Raw genomic sequence first — 20,895 nt, 5'->3', positions numbered from 1 at the left:
AAAGGGTGCACACCAAGTTCTGTCCTGAGGCTTATTTTATTTTCAATATATAGCAATGACCAATTAAGAAGATATTGTTCTTAACACCCCAGTTGAACATATGGTTTTGTAAGCCGAGACAAAAATACCATTGTCTCACCTCCTCATTAAAAAAAGTAAATCGAATTAATGTTTAATCTTCTCAAATAAGTTTTGGTGTTCTAACGACATTTTAAACCTCAGCACGAAGACATAGTACATCATCAGTTTACAAAACCAGAAAAATCCTATTACAATGTTCTAGTTAATACTGATGACAAACCAAACCCTCAGTCATCCAGGGTGATATTTCCATGAATGACTCTTGATGCCTCATGTAAATTCCTTGGCTTCCAAGTTGAGTGATATACACTCTTTGATAAGATCAATAAGATTTTATATACGTCCTGCTTGTTCTACAATGTATGTACTAGTGTCTTTTACTTATATTAAAATTATGGTATTCTGTTCCGGGTCTCCTAAAACACCCGATAAAAAGTGCTGTCAGATTGATTGTAAACAAACATTTTCTTGCACCTTCTAGTCCTATCTTTAAAACATTGTGCCTTTACCTTTCCACTTAAATTATAGTTGGAATATCCTCTTAAACACCCATGAACATAGTACTGATTTTGAAAAAAAAGATAATGTTTACAGTCACTTCACTCCAAAATAACATTTTTGTTCCCTTGTATAAGGGGCAGTCAAATTAAAACTGAGCACCCACCTTAACACACTAGTCCATGCAAAAGGTGGCAACATTGTTGTAACATATCGATACTGCCATAACTATGGTAGAAAAACTCCATAGTGACAACTCGCAGGCACACACAGTTTTGGGTTATGTCCTTGTTGGTGCACAGACTGGTCTAGTGTGTTCATCTGTTAGGTTTTCATTTGACTGCCCCTCATACCTCCAAGAACTTGGTTCTAATACAATGAGACTTTTGACTGCTCAATGCTTTGCCTTGTGAAGTGAAAATTGTTACCTGCATATCTGTTTTTTAAGTTGAAAATCAAGTTACTTCTGCTTGATAAATTAAAAAATTTATTAATGACAATAATTTGAACACTTAGCACATATGTGGTCTGTGCAATAAATGTGTGAACTAGTGCAATCTGGCGGCCATGATGCGGAATATAGCCCCACCCACTAGCAGCCCTAGTTGCCTGAGACTCAATGAGCTGTCTGTGCTTGGCGGATCATCGAGCTGTGCATATGGTGCTAGTAATGTTAGTGTCTGTTGTCCTTGTTTTACTGTCTGTCGAAAATGGAAATAGACAAAATCACTGAGCAACGAATCAACATCAAATTTTTTGGTGAAGTGCAGTAAAAGTTATCTAGAAATTACGGAAATATTGACAGCTGTTTACAGTAATAATGCTCTGAATAAAACATCTGTTTTCACATGGATTAAGCATTTTAAAGATGGCCAACAATACGCCACGGATGATGCAAGGCTGGGTCAACCTTCAACCGAGTCGATGACAACATTGATTGTGTATGGTCTCTTGTCCTTACCAATCTTCGAAAAACTATCCAAATGACAGCTGATGAACTGAATTTAGGAAAATCGACAGTGCACACTATTTTAACCGAACATGATGGAGGAACCTTCACCACGAAAATGCTCCTTCACACTCAGTATTGATTATTTGACAGTTTCTGGCAAAAAATTCAATAACCATCCTTGATCATCCTCCTTATTCGCCAGATCTTGCCCCCTGCGATTTTTTCCTATTCCCAAAATGTAAAAATGTGATGAGGGGACACCACTGGGAAGATGTGGACACAATGAAGACAAAACTGACAAAAAAACTAAAAATAGACAAAAAAACTAAAAAGCCTAACTGCTGAGGACCTCCAATGGTGCTTTAAACAGTTTAAAAGAAGATGGAATAAGTGCATAGCAACAAATGGAGAGTACTTTGAAGGGGACAAAATTGATTTAGACTAAATTTTGCAAAATAAAGTTTTTATGGCCTCAGTTCGCGTACTTATTGAATAGAGTAGTATACCTTAATATACTGACTATGTCATGCTATCTTTATTTAAGGGTAAAGTAAAATATTATTACTTCAAGCACTTGACTTATCAGTACCATTATTTAGGAACAATATAAACAATTACAAAATTACCTAAATCATTATTTTTGATGAACTCACGTTAAACAGTTACACTATGGAAAATATAAGATTTAATATTAATGTTGAGGCTTTGTTAATAATGCTCTTCTTAGCTATCAAAACTAATATTCAGGAATATTATAGTGTAAAATATAAACCAATTCTCATATGATCAGTGCTATGGTAAAATTCTGAATAAAACTTTGAAAAGCACAACTGATCATTATTCATAGTTTAATCTTGTTTAATACTTTATTTCTGTTTATTTAAAAACTACCTTAACAAATGAATGCAATCCAGTATCTGATTTAAAACTTCAGTAATTTAAAATTTGAAACTTATGAACAATCAGCTTGACAAACCATGCATTGTTAAACAAGCTAAGCAAGAGTATCTACAAAATAATGGAAGAGTATTTAAATGAGGACCAATTGGGATTCAGGAGTAGAGGAAGAAGAGAAAATATTATTGCCTTCAACCTCATTACAGAGAAGTGAATGTAAAAAGATCAACAGACCTACATACATTAAATTTGTTGATTCGGAGAACTTTTTTGACAATGTGGACAGGTATATGGGGCTAAGTACCATTGGGGAAACTGGAACGAACTATAGTTTAACAGGAGATCGAAACTTGCTCTACATAGAAATCAAGCAGTAGTGATAAAATATGGTACAAGATGAAGATGATGACAATAAGCTAAAATTAGGAGAGGAGTAATAGAGAGATGTTCATCTTCACCTTTGATATGTAATGTGTAGATTGAGATTGCAACTAATGAGTTAACGGAAAAGATGAATGCCATATGAATCCAAGGAGAAATGATATGAATACACCCAGTAATTTGTGAACAACATAGCTATACTAGCAGAGATGAAAGAAAGCCTGACATAGAAACTAGTTATAGTTAAGGAAGGAATGAAAAATGACCCCAAGATAGAAAAGATTAAAACTAAGGCAATGGTCTGCAGTCTAGCACGGAAACCAATCTTTAAATAAAAACTAGGGAATGACATAGTGGAACAAGTGGGGCGTTTTACTATATAGGCACCAGATATACTAGCAAAGAAGGAAGCAAAGGGGATATAGTAAGCACATTAGGAATGGAAAAGAAGGCTTCTATTAGGCAAACAACTACTGATGATAAACAGTATAGCATAGACGCAAAGTGATTCATAAAACTACATGAAGAACACTTTTCTGTGAATGCAGAGCTTTAATATTAGGAGTAGCAGAGAAGAGAAGGTAGGAGGCAATAGAAACGTGCTGCTATGGAAGAATGATGAAACTAAAATAGTAAGACAGATGAAGCAAATCAAAGAGCGGGTGAAGAGACAAGCCTGTAAAGGGCACTTACAAGAAGATGGAAATTAATTGAACACATCCTGGGGCATAATAGCTTACTTAAGACCATAATTGAAGAAAATATAGAGGTAAAGAATAATAGAGGAAGGCCAAGGATGAAATATAAGAAGAAAGTAATGTGAAATGTCGGTATAAGGTCGGAGAGCTGCTGCAACTCATCCCTGCATTGATAACCCATGATAAACCTTTTTAGGAAATTTTTTGGACCATTTATACACACACTACAAATGGAAATTTCTTCCTCACTAATTCATTTACCAAAGGAGAATTCATAAACCATTGAGATATCAGCCATTTAGAAATTGATTTTTTGTTTCAATATATTTTCTGCAGATTTTATCTAGCAGTAGGCTTTCTTCTGCTATTGCCCACTTAATTTCTATATCTGCTCCATAAATATTTTTTCTTAGATTTAATGATTTTCATCAAGTTATACCTCCAAATGTCAAACCTACAACAATATCCTAGCACATCTTAACTAATGGTAACATTTTCACCAACAGGATAATTTTTCAATTTCATAAGGAAGTTAGAAACAATTCTCTCATCACAGCAATTTATAACCATGCCAACAAACTTCACAAGATGTTTTTTATTGAAAATAACAAAGGTAATAAGGAATTGAATACATCTTTATATGGACCCCCATTAAGAAATGTCAATACCGGGACAACTCCCTGACATGAATGTTTTGTTGGCCCCTCCAAAGAACTCTTACTAAGCACAGCAGGCCAAAAATACCCTAATTTAATGTTAAAACCAAAACCCTTCAACCCCTTTCACTTCCATACTCCAATGCAACTTATCACACTTCCTGCAAGAGATTCTGAAAAATATACTCAACGTTTGCAGTTGCACATACAAATGAAGTCCCTCATATTCCCCACATTTTTCAAAACTAAGAGAACTCTCTTATTTAAATTTTCTTGGAAGTTAGTTGCTTGAGATAAGAAATATTTGAAATTGCATAAAATGACTGAATACAAACAATATTTCCAATTGAATTTAGAGTGGGGTTGTAATGCTGGCCATGTCAAATATTTGGTTTATGAACTGAAATAAAACTATTTAAAAGAAAGTCCTTTTTAATAATTTTCACATATTTTTCATAATCATCTTTTCACATGCTCACTTATTATGACATGTACGCCTACATTTTGCTGGGTAGGAAAGACACCTTCAAAGTTTAATTCTTCCACAGAGAATAGTAAAAACTTTGTCAATTCCGGGAGTCACATTTTTACACAGAAATGTTGATGTTCACTTTAAATACCTATCACATGGAGTTCACAGTTTTTTAAATGTAGATAAAATTGCTCCTCCAAATATAAATAATGGAAACAATGAAATGCATTCTGCAAAGCTCTATTTTTTAGAGCCCTCAGCATTCGCTCGCAATACAGCTCCTGGACTAGGATATGGCCGCATTTGGTAAAGAGGTCCAGAAGCAGTTGTATCTGCACCTGTCTTTGCCTCATTCTTTTTACCCAGGCCAGTAGACCACGTTCCCCTGAAATAGAAATCCCAAGAATTTAAAATATAACAACCTTTCATTTACAGCATTTGAATATGAACCCTTAAGACAATTAATCCATGATGGTAATGTGCCCCTATGACCATTCTGTTTTACATATCACATGAACTTCTCTTGCAAGCCCTACATTACTGTCTTCTTTTTCACAACATTTTTTAAAATCTTGTAAAGTCGATGTCTTAGTAGATGTAGCTCTGCAGAAAATGCTCAGTATCTAATACTACGAGGGTCATCCGGAAAGTAGTACCCGTTCGTGCCGCATGAAGTGCTGACGACGCGAGTAGCCGCTGGACGAGGTCAGATAGCTTCAGTGGCTTGTCTGCCTTCTCTGAGCCAAGTTGCGTGATGCTAGCATTGCCTGTGTTGTTTCTGTGATTGTTTACAATGTTTAAAAAAATTGAGAACGGCGCCAGTTGTGAAGTGAGGGCAGTGATTAAATTCCTCAATGCAAGAAACGTTCGCCCATGTGATATTCATCGCCAATTAAAGGAGGTGTATGGAGACAATGTAATGGACGAGTCGTCTGTTCGGCGGTGGTGTCGCAACTTCAACATGGGGAGGGGGAACACACACGACGATGAGCGTTCGGGGAGACCGTCTGTCATTACAGACCAACTGGTGAGCTCAGTTGACGAATTCGTGAGGAACGATCGGCGCGTCACAATTGATGACATCTGTGAGCATTTTCCCAATGTTTCTCGAACAATTGTTCATGAAATTGTTAAACACCATCTGCATTATGCAAAAATTTGTGCAAGATGGGTCCCTCGCGTATCTCAATGAGCTGGCGGCGAAGGACTATGCAGCAGGAATACAGAAACTTGTCACACGTTATGACAAATGCCTTAATTTGCTTGGAGATTATGTTGAGAAGTAGTTTAAAGTATCCTCTTTCAAATAAAATTTTTTATGTTTGTTAATATTTACTTTTGTCTTTTTATTTCACGAACGGGTACTACTTTCCGGATGACCCTCGTACTATGACTAAAACAGAGTTCCCATTATAAAGATGGATCATTTTATTTCATCCGAGGTATTTCATGTAGTAAATATGTATACGTATTAAGCAATGATTACCACAATACGACTTATATTTATTTCTTATTACATAGCCAATACAGAATAGTAGTGAAAGTCTGCAATCTCTCATGTAATCATTAATAAAAGAGAAATTAAAATAATGCAAATATTTGACAATTATTCTTCATTGTAGCTCACATTCCTGTTACCCATTAGTCTAGTTCTGATAAGATGGTAGCTTCTCAGATTCATTACCCAACAATTAAGTTTTTGAATTCATTACATGTCTCATGCGACTTTCCTCTGGTTACCTTCCAATTGTAAAACAGGGCCCCTTCACTCACACTTTTGCACACATTAAGCACGAAAGCATAAGGATCCCTGGCACTATCGCCTATTGCAAATGCGAGAGGAAGCTTTATGTGAAGCTGTGTTAGTGGAATAATATAAGTTTTCTTTTCACAAACCAAAAATGTTAAGAAAAGATATCGAACTTTCATGGAAGTTATAAATTATACAACATATAACTTTATCTATTGACCCTTAACTGTACTTGTATTTTAGTACTCACTGGAGGAAGGTCATTATTATATTCCACATCATAACAGTCAATTTTCACTCAACAGCCAGAACTTACCTCACAAGACACAACACATAGGTATTTATTATCAAATATGTTTAATTTTAAATTGGAATACTGAATACATGTCAGTACACATGAAGTGCCCACTGAACTTAAATGCAATAAAATAACCCAATAATCTTTTAAATTACATCCAGAAGGTTGTCTTATAAATTTAATTTATACCATTCATCATTGTTGAGGGTGGCTGTGGTGTTGCAAATCCGGTGCCCCCAGATTGAGAGAGAGTTGGGAATCGAGCGTTTGGTATGGGAAGGGTGGCAGCTTGCGTAGTGTAGGTATTGCTGATGGTTAGTGGCTTCCATATGTACTGAAGCAGTGAATTTTTAATTTAGAAGAGAGATATTTGTATCAAGAAAAGTGATGGTGAAGTCTGAAATGGAAGAAGTGAATTTAACAGTGAAAGAGGAATTTAAGGCCAATAAGAATTTAATGAGAGACTCAGAGCCGTGTCTCCAGAGAGTAAAAATGTCGACTATGTAGCGGACCCAGAAAAGAGGTTGTAAAGATTACTGTGAAAGGAAAATGTCTTCAATATGGCCCATGAAAAGATTGGTGTATGATGGTGCCATCCCCATTCCCATTTCTGTGTCTTTTGTCTGTAACTAAAAACAATTTTGGAACGAGAATGAGTTTTTTGTCAGGATGAAAGAGGCCAGATTGAGGAGAAATTCAGTCGAGGGGCACTGGGATGGGGGGTACAGAGAAAGATAATGTCAGAGGGATGACAATCCTTCTGCATGGGAAATAGACGTATAGAGGGAGGTGACGTCGATGGTGGCCATAAGTGGAGGTAATGGAGACAGAATTTAAATGGTGGAGGAAGTCATAAGTGTCTTTTGTGAAGGAGGGCAAGGAGAGTACAAGAGGTTGTAGGTGGTGGGCAAGTAATGTGGAGATTCTTTTGGTGGGAGAGTTTAAACTGGAAACTATAGGGTGACAGGGGATGTTAGGTTTGTGTATTTTTGGGAGGAGATAAAACTGGGCTGTTCTGGGGTTGGAGGGTGGGAGTAGGGATATGTTTTGGGAGGTGAGGCCTTCTCCTGGTCCAAATTGAAGGAGGAAAGACTGAATTTCTGTTTGGAAAGTAGGTGTCAGGTTGTTAGTGAGAGAGGTAAAGGTGGATGTATCATTGAGATGACCAAGGGCTTTGGAAATGTAATCATTGGTGTTTAGAATTACTACTGAGGAGCCTTTATCAGCGGTGATGACTACAATGTTGGGATTGGACTCTGGGGTTTTAGGGCATGACGTTCTTTCGTGGAGAGGTTATTTTTAGGTTTGAGAGATTCTATGAAGGATTTATTAGAGAGCCCTTTGGCCCTGACAAATTTCCCCTACTTGCAACTGCCCCCAATGTCAAACATGTCTGCTTATCTACTCCCCTCTCCTCACATCCCCTGATTGCCCCCTCACCTTATTCCCATGCTAATTGCCTCTCAGAAAACATAATCAATCATTTATCATGCAAACAATGCCCTTCATTTTACCTAGGCAAATGCATTATCCCCTTAACCATTCGAATGAATAATCACTGCTACTCCTGTAATTCTGCCTCACTCTCTTCTCTTCCTTCCTTCCTTCACACGCAAATTCCCACAAACTTTCCTTTGACCACTATTTCTCCCTAACCATCCAAGAATCCCTATATATCCCTATGGCCGACCCCGGTGGCGGCGGGGTAACGTCCTCGTCTGCCATTCCAAGGGTCGCGGGTTCGATTCCCGCCTGGGTGGGTTTTCCTCCACCTAGGGCTTGGGTGTTTGTAAATGTGTCCATTGTTATCGTTGTTAATAGTTCTATGTAAAGGCAAAAATGTGCTGTTTTCGGACTAATACTGAATAAATAAATATATTGATGATGTAGCAGCACTCTTGAGAGCAATATAACAATTGGATGGCACAATAGGACACAAGATAAAATAGATAGCATGTAAAAGGACAGTCCCATTGTATGAGGGGGGACCCAATAGTAACGGGCATTGGGCTGCGGTGGGGAGCAAGAGTGGTGGAAGCCTTGATTCGGCCGACCGTACGTCAGGCTCATGCCTCCTGCATCAGTATGCGCAGCACCGTTGCTGTGACTGGATCGGTCCATCCGTGACAGCTGTTTCAGCAAAACAACTTTTTTCATTTCGGCAAAAAACGTTATGGCAGATTAACAAAAGCAACGCGCTGCAGTGAAATTTTGTTTCCTGTTGGGAAAATTGGCCACGGAAACTATTGCAATGCTCAAGACTGCTTATGGGGAAGCTGCTCTAAGCAAAACCAGAGTCTACGAGTGGTTTATACGTTTTAAAAATGGTGAAATGTCAATTGAATCCCAATCCCGTTCAGGCCGCCCTTCAACATAAAGAACTGACGAAAACGTTGACAAAATCAATGCCCTCATTTGTGAAGACCATCGCAGAACCATTGATCAACTCTGTGAGATTTCTGGAGCGTCATGGAGTTCAATTCAGAGTATTCTAGAGCATATGTTTGGCATGCAGGCGACTGATTCTTCCATCATGACAAAGTGCCGGCTCATACCGCCCTTTCTGTGATGCAATTTTTGACAAAAAATGGCATGAAATCGATTGTCCACCCCCCTGCTCACCGGATTTAGCTCCCTGAGACTTCTTTATGTTTCCCAGACTCAAAAGGGACATGAAAGGAAAGCATTTGATACTGTGGAGGAGGTAAAATAAAAATTGCTAGAAGGCCTAAAGGACATCCCAATAAATGAATTTCAGAAATGTTTCGAACTGTGGAAGCATCGTTTGGAGAAGTGCATTGTGGTCAATGGGGAATACTTTGAAGGTGAACAAAATTTAATGTAAATATATTGAGAACTAAAGAATCTATAACAACATCCTGTTATTTTGAGTCCCCCACTCATAGATTGTTTGAGCTTTCAGCCTTCTTCAGGTCAGACCCTTTTACATGTTTTCTATTTTATATATATATATAATAGATAATATAAAAAATGTTCCCCGGTATGCATACATACCTTGGCGTATCAGAATAAGCAGCTGGATCCATGGGATCTAAGTCATTGTCCTTAACTTTTGATCGCCCACTTCCTCTGCGAGACTCCCTTTGCTCTCTCTCACGATTGTCTCTCGATCTCCCACTTCTAGGTGCAGGTCTTGGGCGGCTTTCAGCTTCATCACTCTGAAACAGCAGCATGCATCAATTTCTTCAGTTTCACTAAATTGAATCCATCAAAGCCTTTTAATAATATTAGAACAACAATCTAAACTTCACAAAGACCAACAACACATCACAAATTTCCCATGAAATAATAGGTGACATTTTACAAAATTATTTTCTCTCCTCGTCATTCAAGAACTTAACTATCATTACCATGGAGAGAAAAGTCGATGGACTGGAAAAATACTCTTGGCCATGACATGGTGGTAGCCGTAAACTATTTATAGGCTATTATTTCTCTTTCCAATTGCCCTCAGATACACTTCTGCTTCTTCATGTCCATGTGAACTGTGATTACAAATCAAAATATACAGCCACACATCTCATGATATACCCTTGACTTTAAATAGTATTAAAAAAATCATAGTTTTTCCATTAAGCTTGCCCTTCAGGTATACAGGCATAACTTCCAACTTATAAGTGCAAGCCAATTTGCCTGAAAATACTAACTATAAAGTATTTTTTTCTGCATCAGACATTAAAAATTGTTGCCTTAATTACAAATTTTGATAACATCACAGCAATTGGATTTTGGTCCACAAAAGAGTTATAATATTTTGTTGAAAGAACTTTGTAAAAAAATTGCCAAATAAATTGTGAATTAACACAATGTAGCACATTTAGTTTCATCTCATATGTGATGAAGGCACGAAACATTGGGCGAGGGGTCGTGGGGATGTTGCCCCTCAGCTAATACATTATATCTATCCCAATAAATTTGGAGGCTACAGATGTTCAACCTCAAGTAGGATGAGAGCGTTGTAAAGGAATAGAAAAAGGTCACTTTAAATACACATTATGATAATATCAAAATAATAACTGAAATTAGGCATTGCATAAAAAGTTGAAATGATAATAACTTCATAGTATCTTAAGAGAGAAGATTGTCGCATAGTATTGCGTCCACCTTGAAGTTGTAAATTATACTTCAGAACACCGAAGCAAGGCAGCTGACGGATATTTTGGCCCACTTCTAACCAAGAAATTGATATGAGAATAAAGGGATGCGCAGAGGAGGAGCCGGAGGTGGATTTAGTAAATGCAGGTATAAGTAAACAAATTTATGTCCATGTGCCCCTACATGGCTATAACTTGAAGAACATGTTAAGAACTAGATAATATCTCACAGAAAGCATGGGATTACTGTTTCAACAAACTAATTTTAATTGAAGCTAGAAAATTAGGGATACGTATGTCTATTGCCAATTTTTTTGGGATATCATGGACAAAGAGATTCATGCATATAAATGGTCGGTGCATACATCCCAGATCTTCTACACTTTCAAAAAACTGCCTCATGAATACAAAAAAAAGTTATGTCACCAATTCATGACATCACACCAACAAGAAGAATGACAAAGCTGTTGATTTCTAATGTTTGTGATGGAAAGTTGAAAGTGAGACTATCATAATGTTTTTTTTTAAATTGTGAAATTAATAATGCACTACATGTAACTGAAGTGATGGAAAGTTGAAAGTGAGACTATCATAATGTTTTTTTTTAAATTGTGAAATTAATAATGCACTACATGTAAGTGAAGATCGCACTGTGTGCAAGGAGAGTTGCAACCCCAGCAAAAATAACTGCGGAAATGACTTAGAGCAGTGATAACAAAATTCTGAGATTCTACAATGAATAATCACTGATATCCACGTAGCTACTAATTTTTTAAAGAACAATTCAATTTTCTTCCAATTACATATTAACATCAAAATATTTCGATCCATTCTATCTGATCCAAGTATATTTCGTAAATTCTAACCTGAAAAATCACAGTGCATTTAACGTTATGCTGACTTATGGTCCAGGAAATACTGTACTTCATGGATAAGGTGATAATGTGAAATAAGTCATGTTTCAATTTAATAAGTCTGTTATCATACAACACAGAAAATCATCAGGCTATTTGAGAAGAGGCATCCAAAAATTTTTATCAACCAAAAAATAGATAAATCTAAATTAGGTCATGTAAATAGTCAGGCTGACAAAGTACAAAGAATAAAATATTAATAATCCAACCTCTTCTTTGGCTTCCTCTCTCTCCTCCTCATCCTCCACACTTTTCTTGTCACCAAACAGATCCATGCGTATTCTGGCAGCTGACTTAGATATCACTGCTCGTGGGTGGTCAGGTGGAAGCCATGACACATTACCTGTCCTGGTATCCCAATAATAATGCCGCCCACTACAAAAATTGTTAAATAAGGAGAAGAATTAAAAAAATTACTATTAAAACAAATTTCAATTCCTCTCATGAATAGATGAAATTTTTCACCAAATTCTCATAAAAACTCTAAATAAATATAAAAAACAAATTAAGGTGCATGCGAAACACTCATTTTGCTATTGAAAGTGCACAATCAAAAGATCATATTTAATCTTTTCATTCCAGTAATGCAAAAATTCACATCAGTTCCGATGATAAATACTACCCAAGTACAAGACTGACCTAAAGAAGTCACATTAATTATAAGAACAGTACAAAAAATATGACAGGGCATTTATTGAATCTATCTTTCAGGAATTTACCTTTCAAAAATATAAATAACCCTCCATTTCCATGTCCTGCTTTTATTATTCATACGTTTCCTTATTTTTATGTAAGATAGACACTTTTTTTGTTTTCTATTAATCGAATCCACATACCCAGGGGTTTCATTCCATCATACATGAGAGGGTATACATACCCCACCATCCTAAATACTGTCCATATAATTTTCTCTGCATAAACCTTGCACAAAATTTATTTTTTTGACCATCATCAATTGATTTTTTTGCATTATCATATTTTACATTACTTTACATAGACAAAATTATTAACTAAACAAGTATTTTGTTTTACAAGAATGATCGTGGAATCGTTCATGCTCGTATCACGAGGTTCCACTTCACATTATGACAGTTCACCGCCTATATATGTACATTACCTTTGTATGTATTATGTTATTTTATATAATGTATAAGAAAATGTAAAATATCTTTTTACAAGACCCAATATACATAATTATGGCTAAATACATACACTTAGCTAACACAAAGACACTGAGAAATGCATGGGCATCACATTATTTAATAAAGTACCAGTTTTGCATACAGCAACAAAATTTCATCGTTCAAAGTCAAACTATTATTGGCTGTCGACCAAAGCTTTTTACTCAGTCAATGAATTTTCGAGACGGAAATCAGTGCCTTGGTTTTCAAGTAAAATTATAAATAGGGGATGTGGTAGCCTAGGGGCTGAGAATTTCACTACAGTCCAGAGGGCTCAGGCTCGATTCTGGGACATGACTCTCTCGGTACCCTCAGCTTCACCTGAGCTGAGTAATTTTTCAATTACCTGAACTTCCTGGGAAGCCATAGGCATCACATGGAAAGAACCTGGCCCCCCTACCCTGATGTCTGAAATTCACATGCCGTTGGGCTTAGTATTGAGTGAACTCTATCAACACCTATCAAACCAACCTTGGGTTGATTACTGTGTTTATGGTTTTTTAATGGTCAGTAAAATAATAGCAGCAGTCTACCAGGTAATAGTAGGTTTTTGTTGGACCCTGGCACCACATATACACTCCTTAGCCCTACCTAACAGGACAAATTTTGGACATGTTTTAGGCCACGACAGGTAAAATAGTAAGGCTATAAAAAAGAGGAAGCAGTGGATGACAATATTCAGAGTACAGGGACATTGAGTAAAGATGAAAGAAAAGATTAGTTAGATTTTGTACGGCATACAGAATTGATCATTGAAGCAAGATGATAGATCTACGTACATTGGAGCCTTTTGATCCATGGGAGAGGATACTAATGAAAAGAAAAACAATGGCGAATTGAGCACGAGGCACAGTAACAGAGGAAAGAGGGTTGCTGGGAGAAATCCAAAGTAGGCAAGAAAAGTGAATGTGCAGGGTTTAGCTTGATGATGGAATGTTGAAGACTGATTGAAAAGAGATCATTAAGCACAAGAGATAGAGTTGGAAAATAATAGGCATATTGGATGGTATGGAGGCAGGTAGAAAGAAAGCAGAATTGATGAAGAGATTCTTGCTATGCAGGGTGTCAGATTCCATCTAGCTAGGAAAGGCTTAGAAATGTAGTGATCTTCAGACTGTGTTAGATTGTTTTCTTTATCTTGGAGACTATGGAGTCACTTCCACCACCTAATCCCAAAAATACTAAACCACCAAGTAATAACAATAATTCCTACTGAAAGGGTGCTTGCACTCTGTTAACATTTTGTACTGTCAAGAATAATATCAAATTGATTTGAATGATTAGGGAGGAGTAATAGCTTTCCTATATAAAATACTCATGCCCAATTCCCAAAAAGGTGCATATGAAGTGTCTCAGAATACTTGAAACAAAAATCCAACTTACGTTCCAGCATCATAATTTTCTGCCCAGTTTTCAGGAAGAGGATATTTATTTAGCATGTTCATCTTTTTTTTTAAGTAAGCAGGATCTGGAATTACATGACCTTTGCCCCAATATGTTTTACAGAAATCAGTGCAATCATGATGAACATTATATTTATTTGGACATCCCTGGTGACCCTACAGAAAAGGAATGTATACTTCAAAAACAAACCATGGTTAAGTTAATCAGTCAATAATACATAAGCACACCATCTTATTTTCACATAGCATGCACGTAAACCATTAAAACAGCAAAGACATTTTGTCAATTCTATAAAAATGAATCACATATAAATTGTGATTTAACAGCTTCATGTATTTATTTGTTATGCAATGTTTAAAGAACTTTCTCATAAGGCAGGAAATCAAATTGTCATTAAATATTTAATGCTTACATCAAAGGCCGATTCTGAAATTTACAGGATAGGATATAATTTATGTTTCCAATTAGTTAACACATTACAGTTAAGTTTGAGACTAGTATTCCACTTGTTTTTGGACATAAAGTGTTGAAATAGACATTAATTTTTAAAAATAAACAGACCATACATATAATTTTCTGGCCTTTTATCAAACTCCCATGACGATCAAATATCTTAAATGACTTTCCTGGTTAAAATACCACCATCTGAAACTCACTATTAACAGAACAATACTAGCCATTGTAAAACTCTAGTAATTGGAAAATTTTTACCAGCAGTATTCAAATCCCACATTTCCTTTCTCCTTTCATACAGATAGTGTCAGGTTTGATCCCCAGTTTTTACACAGCAATAACAATATGTTGAAATTGTTACACAAATGAAAAGAACTGAATATACCTCACATATTAAAACATCTCAAGGGACTACATGTAATTAATTTGGCACAAGAAGATACAGCCAATGAAACACAATGTGCACAGCCCAGTCATTAAACAATTCTGACTACTGTGTACTTTAATTTGTTGATTTATTCATTCCGTCTGATTATTCTGATTATAAATGGTAGTTAAATTTGCAAAAGACTAGTTTAACCATAAAACATCCTACCAATAATTTTATTGGGACACCATCTATGGTTTCTGGGTCAGTTTTAGCAGTGGGAGTTTCTTTTTTGTCATCATAGTCCTCTGCTATTACCTCCTCCTCTTCTTCCTCTGCTTCACTAGCATTGTTAGAAGCGGCCTCGACAGCTGTGAATAAATAGAAAAAATAAACATTCAAAATACACCATGGTCAATATCAAATTTTAAAGGAGATAAATTTACAAAATAGAAATTAATATGAATGGAAACTATTAGTATGATATAGCATTTGAAGATACAAACATATAATGTCTGATAATGCAACAATGTCAAAGCGCAAAAATCATATACATTGACCAGAATCATGGTCTCTGAAATTGTTTAATTGCGATGCTCATTACGGATGACTCCATCAAAAGCTACTCTTGCGGCATCTAGGTATTTCTCTATGTGCAAATATTTCTTGGGATACTCATGTAAAAGCCCTCCAACACAAGCTCAGTTCAACTTGCTACTTATTAAGACACCTGTATGAAACTACAAGTAAAACTGTACTACTCAATTTGTACTATGGGGAAATTTACTCAAATATAACCTACAGTATAATATTATGGGGATCAGCTGCTATTTCTCAAACCATCTTTAAAATGCAAAAGAAAGCTATTAGAATCATCGCCAGGAAACCTTACAATGCTCCATCAAGGCCTATTTTCCATGAATTAAATTTGCTACCACTCCCATGCATCTACATTATGTTTTTAATTCTATATATAAAAAATAACATCGGCAACTATTCTCTTAACTCTGCCTATCATCATCATTACACCAGAGGCAGGAATGACTTCCATTATGGGAATATAAGAACTAAAGCATTGAAATTAGGACCCAATGAAATGGGCATCAGATTATTTAACAAACTACCCAAAAGTATCAAGGATACACAGGGAACTGCCGTATTCAGGCATAAACTAAAAAGATATCTACAACGCAATATGTTTTACTCGGTTGATGAATATCTCAACAATATTCCCGACCAGTAAGTTCATACTTTTAGTTTCTAGCAATGGTAATGGTCTGATTCATGTTTGTGATCAATGATTTTTCTGAATTTGATATTGTATGTGCATGTTACAGCCGATGTTCATGGGTTTGTACCAAACACTTATGTAACTATGAGCATCTATTCTTTTATGTATCTTAACTGAGCCTGTGTCTTTGCTCCTCATTGACGTGCCTTATATCATGTACATACTTCACCCACCTGGTATTTTTGTATTGTGATCTCTGGGCAAATAAAAAGTAATAATAATAATAATAATAACATCTCCTGGAGTTTCTTTGAAATTGTCAATACCTGATTAGTTTGCCACAAAAAAAATAGCTGTACAGTAGGCCATAGAAAATTAAGGATTTGTTTACTCTCTCTATATACAAAGAAGGAAATGTAGGAATGAAAAAGAAATTAACTCAAACAAATTCATGGAAATATGTATATGATTCATGGTTCACTTAGTCTTTTCAACTATTTTAAAGACAATGTTTGTCCAAAAATGATAATTCAAATATGTTAGCTCAAAATTACTAAGTTGAGCTTAAACAAACCAGTGAGTTGAATTTAAATTGTGAAATTCATATTTGTAATGAGAGAACTTCTTGGATTTTGAGTATTTCAAACCCATTATACAAAGAATATTTCTAAGACTTTTACTTGTATCTTATCATTGTTTTGGGATTAACTGATGATTTATAATGACACAATTTGATCAACTATAATTTCCACATGGACATTCTGTTCCCTTATAAAGCTCTGAGGAAATATTATGATCTCCTTCATTTATATATAGACATATACTAGCTGACTTGGTGAACTTCGTACCGCCTAACAATCAGAGAATAGTTTAGCTACACCATTTATAAATCAAGAATGGCTATACCGATTTTAATCATATTTGCAATAATATAAGAAAAAAAATAAAATAAAACTACAAAAATAAGTATTACAATGGCTTGTCAGAAAGATATTTTCTTTATTCAATCTATACATACATTAGGGTTTAATCTCTGGAGTCAAGCACCTTCTGATATACATTTTTTATTTTGTTACCAGGTGCAAGAACAGATAAAGCGGACGGTCAAAAAACAAGTGAACATGCCGCATATAATTGACCATGAGAAAAACATGGGTTTTAAAGATTTGGACCACAAACACTCAATGATTGACCTTGTGATTTGTTAATCTTCATCGCAAATGCAACACAAAAAGGAAATTGAATATGTTTAAACTTAAAGGGAATATTGGTTGGGACCATAGGAATCCTAAGAATGGGAACTTCCTCGTCTTTGAATTTTCCTTTCAGTGTAGATGTGTCAATCACATTGATCATCAGTTCTTTTTAATCACTAAATGCGTTCCATTGCATAGTTTTGGTTGGTTTAGGTTTCAAAACATCATGACCACCAAGCCAACCTTCAGCTGTAAATTGTGCTGTGGTAAGCCATGCTCATCCAAGGAGTTTAAAAATTCAGATGGATAGGTGATGACTTCATCTTCGTTTGTTACTCAGTCAATAGATTTGAAGGAAAGCAGAGTATCAATGATTTCATTCAGAAATTATGAAATTTAAGCCATCCACATCTTTGTTCCTAGCCACCAAAGTTACTCGCTCACTCAACCATTTTTGATTTTTGTGGATATCGATGATGCTTGGGAACACTTTGTTGATGAGCTCATCTTTCAATGAAGCGGAATTGCAAAAATTCTGAGGAAATGAAATTAATCCGCTCAATTCATTCACAGAAACACGATCATTATCGATATTTAACAATTGCTTGGGGAAATCTTCAGCAGATGGATCGTTCAGCAATGCAACTCTCATGTTTTTTGTCAGTTGAAGTTTCTTTATATAGCGCCACAAATTTGATGATTTGAGGCAAGCGTTTATTTCATCGGCAGCAGTCTATCTTGGAGTGACTCACAGTAGCCGAAATCGCTGGATAGTATAATCATTGCGCCACCAGTATCTAGAGTAATTGCGAAGATCTTTCAATTTTTGGGCAGGTGCTTCAAATGCGTTTGTTCACACCATCGTGCATTAGTCCCATATGACGATTTTAGACGCTACTAAAATTTGGCCATTGTGGACTGTTTCGAAATGTTACAAGTCACTTGCTCAGAATTTTGTAAAACGCTCTTAATCAGCTGCTTGTCATACCCAGCAGCAGGAAAGGCAAGGTTTCCGAGGTCATCGTCCCATGAAATCCTTGCAAAGCAAAAACTAAGCCAACAACAGCGGCAGGGAAGATGCAGAGAAGAACCAAACTAGTTAGAATAGGATCTTCTAATGTCAAGACAATTTTAAGGACAGGAAAAATAAAGAATATAAATCAATAGATGGAAAGAGGAAATATTTTGGGCTGCGCAAAGTAAGATGAAAGGATAACAGGGATTATTGGAGTGATAGTTATCTGCATATAAGCAGGCTGTAGAGTAAATCATGAGTGAAGAGAGGGAGTTGGTAACAATAGAGGAAAAATGGGAATTTATAAAACTTTCAGCCCCCCCTCTTATTACCTCAACCAATCCTTTTCTCCCTCCCTCTTCTTCCGCTCCGTCCAGAGATATATATACTGTGTTTCACCAGTATTTTTACCTGATGATGTTCTACCATAACCAAATCTAGGTTGTAAATAAAAAATTTTTATTTGTGGAAAAGTCAAGTAGTTTATTTTTAATTTCAAAATGGGAATTAATAAAAAAAGGGATATCGGAAGCTGTGAACAAACTACTAGGAACTGTTAGTAGGAAAAGGACAAGGAAACCATGGATTACAGATGAGATGATTGATGCATGGATTGGAGGCTTTTGAAATGTGGGTGCGGAGGATGGAAAAGGTGAAGTGGACTGAAAGATAAACAAAGGAGGAAGTGTCCATTACTAAAAAAGAAAGAAAGACTCGTGCTAGGTATGACAGGGGAGGAAAGAGGATTGTTGGAAGAAATCAAAAAGAGGCAGGAAAGACAGATGCAGAGCCTTTTGATGAGCAACGAGATGTCAAAGACAGAGAGGGGAGAATATTAGGCAAACGAGGAATGGGCAGGAGTAGGATATGGATGTTGGGAGGGAATGAAGGGAGGAAGGAAGTATGCAGAATTGAAGAGGAGTCTGGAGTAAAGTTAGATGTTGGGCTGCGTTTTGTTAAGAAAGACAAGGGAATTGTCGCTGTAGAGTTTGGTAGCTTGTGTTCATCCAAAACCTACCTTATCCAGTAGATTAACTATAATAATATTAGGCGAACACTAAACATATTCCGTGCTCCATTGTAAAAAGTAGCTACATCATTCTATAGACCAAGTGAAATGCAAGCATAATTGATGCTCATTGATGTCGATATGTAATCAAAATCTGTTCAAACACATGCATACTCCATATAGTGAAGCCCAGAGACAGTTCCAAGTATTTTTGACAGCTACATAGAGTAAAGTACGAATCAAATCGATTTTATGACTAAAAGCGAATAGCTACATGTACTGGGTTAGACATAAATTAAGGATTATTTATTAAAGACTAAGTAGGGCTGGCTCTGGTTAACAGCGATATACCACCAATTACGGGGGCGTGGTAGTCCAGGGGTAAGTGGACTACTAACCGACGGGTAGGATTCGATTCCCGGTCACACCTCTATGGGTACCCTCAGCTTCACCCGAGCTGTGAGATTTTCCGGATACCAGAACTTCCTGGGCAATCATAGGCGGCAAAGGTAAAGGATTTGGCCCCTCTACCTTGTGTGAAATTTACACAAGGTAAAGGATTTGGCCCCTCTACCTTGTGTGAAATTTACACGTAGTTGGCCTTAGTAATGGGTGAAATCTAACAACAACTACCAGACCGACCTTTGGGTTAATTACTATGTTTATGATTTTACTACCACCAAAACTGATTTTATGGTGGGCAAATATGCATGATCCATTAATAAAAATATTATCCAATAATGGTCCAATTATAATTGGGTGGTCCAACGAAAAAAAGATAGTGAGCAAAGGTACATCGAGTTAAAATTACATCTGAACATAACATATTTAATCAGAAGGAAATACCTCACGGTACCCTAATAAAAAGAGCGGATTTTTGGTCCCCGGGCGCAATCCCAAAATCTACAACCGTGGTCTTTAACTAACGTCTTCCGCTGAACTGACGATGAAGGATATTGTTTCAGGAGGGTCAAATGCTTATTATCTAGATCTTGTTAATTCATTATACAAGGTAAAAGCTCGTGGATAAATATTCCCGGCTAACCTTGCCGTCTGGGTTAGACAACGACTCAACCATGGTAAAATCTATATATTGTTCACCTAATAAGAATTTAACAGAAAGAAATATGAAAATACCTTTTTCTGTTGATTGCGACACAATTCCTCGTCTTGCTAATCTAGCAACTAGCGCTGGAGGTAGAGGCATACTTCAATGATTTTACCGAAAATTAAAAATGTACCACTTAGCACGAAAACTGAAGTAAATAAATAACATTCGATTACTCGCTACGATTTGCTAGTCGTAATCGATTTCCTATATCGATTT

General features: G+C 36.3%; 1 protein-coding gene across 1 annotated transcript; it reads right to left on the bottom strand.

The window, feature by feature from the left end:
- Positions 1 to 4,577: 4,577 nt before the first annotated feature.
- Positions 4,578 to 20,835, bottom strand: PQBP1 (poly-glutamine tract binding protein 1). Its single transcript, XM_071584973.1, has 6 exons — positions 20,706 to 20,835; positions 15,346 to 15,488; positions 14,277 to 14,452; positions 11,922 to 12,087; positions 9,699 to 9,862; positions 4,578 to 5,020 (listed from the first exon to the last, which is right to left on the bottom strand). Exons 1-6 carry the CDS (start codon positions 20,773 to 20,775, stop codon positions 4,876 to 4,878), a joined length of 864 nt encoding a protein of 287 aa, XP_071441074.1. The 5' UTR covers positions 20,776 to 20,835; the 3' UTR covers positions 4,578 to 4,875.
- Between the last annotated feature and the right edge of the window lie 60 nt (positions 20,836 to 20,895).

This window comes from Hetaerina americana, unplaced genomic scaffold (genome assembly GCF_022747635.1).
Source record: "Hetaerina americana unplaced genomic scaffold, ioHetAmer1.1.p SCAF_2, whole genome shotgun sequence".
In the NCBI taxonomy this organism is placed as follows: domain Eukaryota; kingdom Metazoa; phylum Arthropoda; class Insecta; order Odonata; family Calopterygidae; genus Hetaerina; species Hetaerina americana.
This window is presented reverse-complemented; position numbering and strand designations above follow the sequence as displayed.